The sequence below is a fragment of the Sinocyclocheilus grahami genome, unplaced genomic scaffold, assembly GCF_001515645.1.
Source record: "Sinocyclocheilus grahami isolate Dianchi unplaced genomic scaffold, SAMN03320097.WGS_v1.1 scaffold3.1, whole genome shotgun sequence".
Lineage (NCBI taxonomy): Eukaryota > Metazoa > Chordata > Actinopteri > Cypriniformes > Cyprinidae > Sinocyclocheilus > Sinocyclocheilus grahami.
This window is the reverse complement of record NW_015505182.1, coordinates 8,693,771-8,695,170: the sequence shown is the minus strand read 5'-3', so window position 1 is coordinate 8,695,170 and position 1,400 is coordinate 8,693,771. Positions and strand designations below refer to the sequence as shown.

Below are 1,400 nucleotides of genomic sequence, written 5' to 3'. Positions count from 1 at the left end.
ACTTCAGAATTTGTATATTATATGCTTTCTTACTAATACTAAGGCACATACAATGACACTCTGGAATGAGGAAAGAAGACGAAATAATGAGCATATTTGTATTTCAAAAGACAGAGCAAGGTGATTCACGAAACTTACTATGGCGAAGGCTTACTCTTAATATTCATGAGCCAAGTCCTTACAACAGCAACGTCACTTGACCTAATAAATATTAATAAGCCAATCCTTCGCCGTAGAAGAAGCCCCGTCATCCTGAGCTCATTAATATTCAGGAGCTAGGCCTCCGTCATCGGATGATTTCTTGTGGGCGGGGCCTGTTGAAGGAAGAAGCGCCGTTTTTTCCTGCCGTGATGAGGATGATGAGGATGATGAGGATGACAGAAACCGACGGTACCGGCACATGAGCCGCTCCTCTTTTCTCTGCACACACCAAACCGGACTGGACCTTCACTGCATATTCAAATAAAAACCTTCAGACCTCCAGAATACGCAGTACACAGAGTGAGTACTCATAGATCCAGAAACTTGAATGTCGGGCGTTAACACACAGATCAGTCGTATGATGGAGACGGAGATCCACGTGCCGGTGGGGTCACCGGCGATCAGAAAATTCCCGATCTTCGTGGACGAGCACAACGTGACGGAGGGGGCGATGCAGCTGATCCAAGAGCTCAGACCGCGCTGGGACCCGAACCTGATCCGGACTAAGGTAAGTCCGACTGTCTGTAGCTTCAGCTAATCTACTCCCGGCGTCTTTAAGGCCTTTCTGTATCAATTTATTTTGCGGTTTATGTATATATATATATATGTGTGTGTGTGTGTGTGTGTGTGTGTGTGTGTGTGTATCTCCACTTTGGAATATAGCGTAAATGACGATGAAGGGTTTTTATTGCTAGTTATGACCCATGAGTGACGTTGGGAACTAGCCTGGCTAATTTAGCCAGCTGCTGTGGTCATTACATCCAGTTTAATCACATTTAATCGTACGTAGTCTACAATAAAACAGGTATAAAGCAATAAATTACCATCTTGCGTCATGCATGAGAAGATGTAACGTTAGTTTGAAATGAGCTGGGGTCTCCTGTGTACTCACGGGCCAGCTGGCTGTGACTTCTTTGCTATTTGTATAGTTTGATTCATTCGATTGTTAAAAAATAAGTATAATAATAAAAAATATAAATTTAGAATTTATTCATTTATTTTAGTGTGTTTAAAAAGTTTAGTTCATTTAGTGTGTGTGTGTGTGTGTGTATATATTTATATATACACAAATAAAATGGTCGTCGCTGAGCCAAATCATTAATATTTTTTTAAAGGATTAGTTCACCCCAAAATGAAAATTCTGTCATTAAGTGCTCACCCTCATGTCGTTCCAAACCCGTAAGACCTCCGTTCATCTT

At 41.5% G+C, this 1,400-nt stretch overlaps 1 protein-coding gene across 1 annotated transcript in view; it reads left to right on the top strand.

Moving 5' to 3' along the window:
- The first annotated feature begins 306 nt into the window (after nt 1–306).
- LOC107581832 (ethanolamine kinase 1-like) overlaps nt 307–1,400 on the top strand; it is a 17,178-nt gene continuing 16,084 nt past the window's right edge. Inside the window, exon 1 of the mRNA XM_016267495.1 lies at nt 307–709. Coding sequence (XP_016122981.1) covers nt 530–709 — 180 coding nt within the window. The 5' untranslated portion in view covers nt 307–529. The remainder of the gene's footprint in view (nt 710–1,400) is intronic.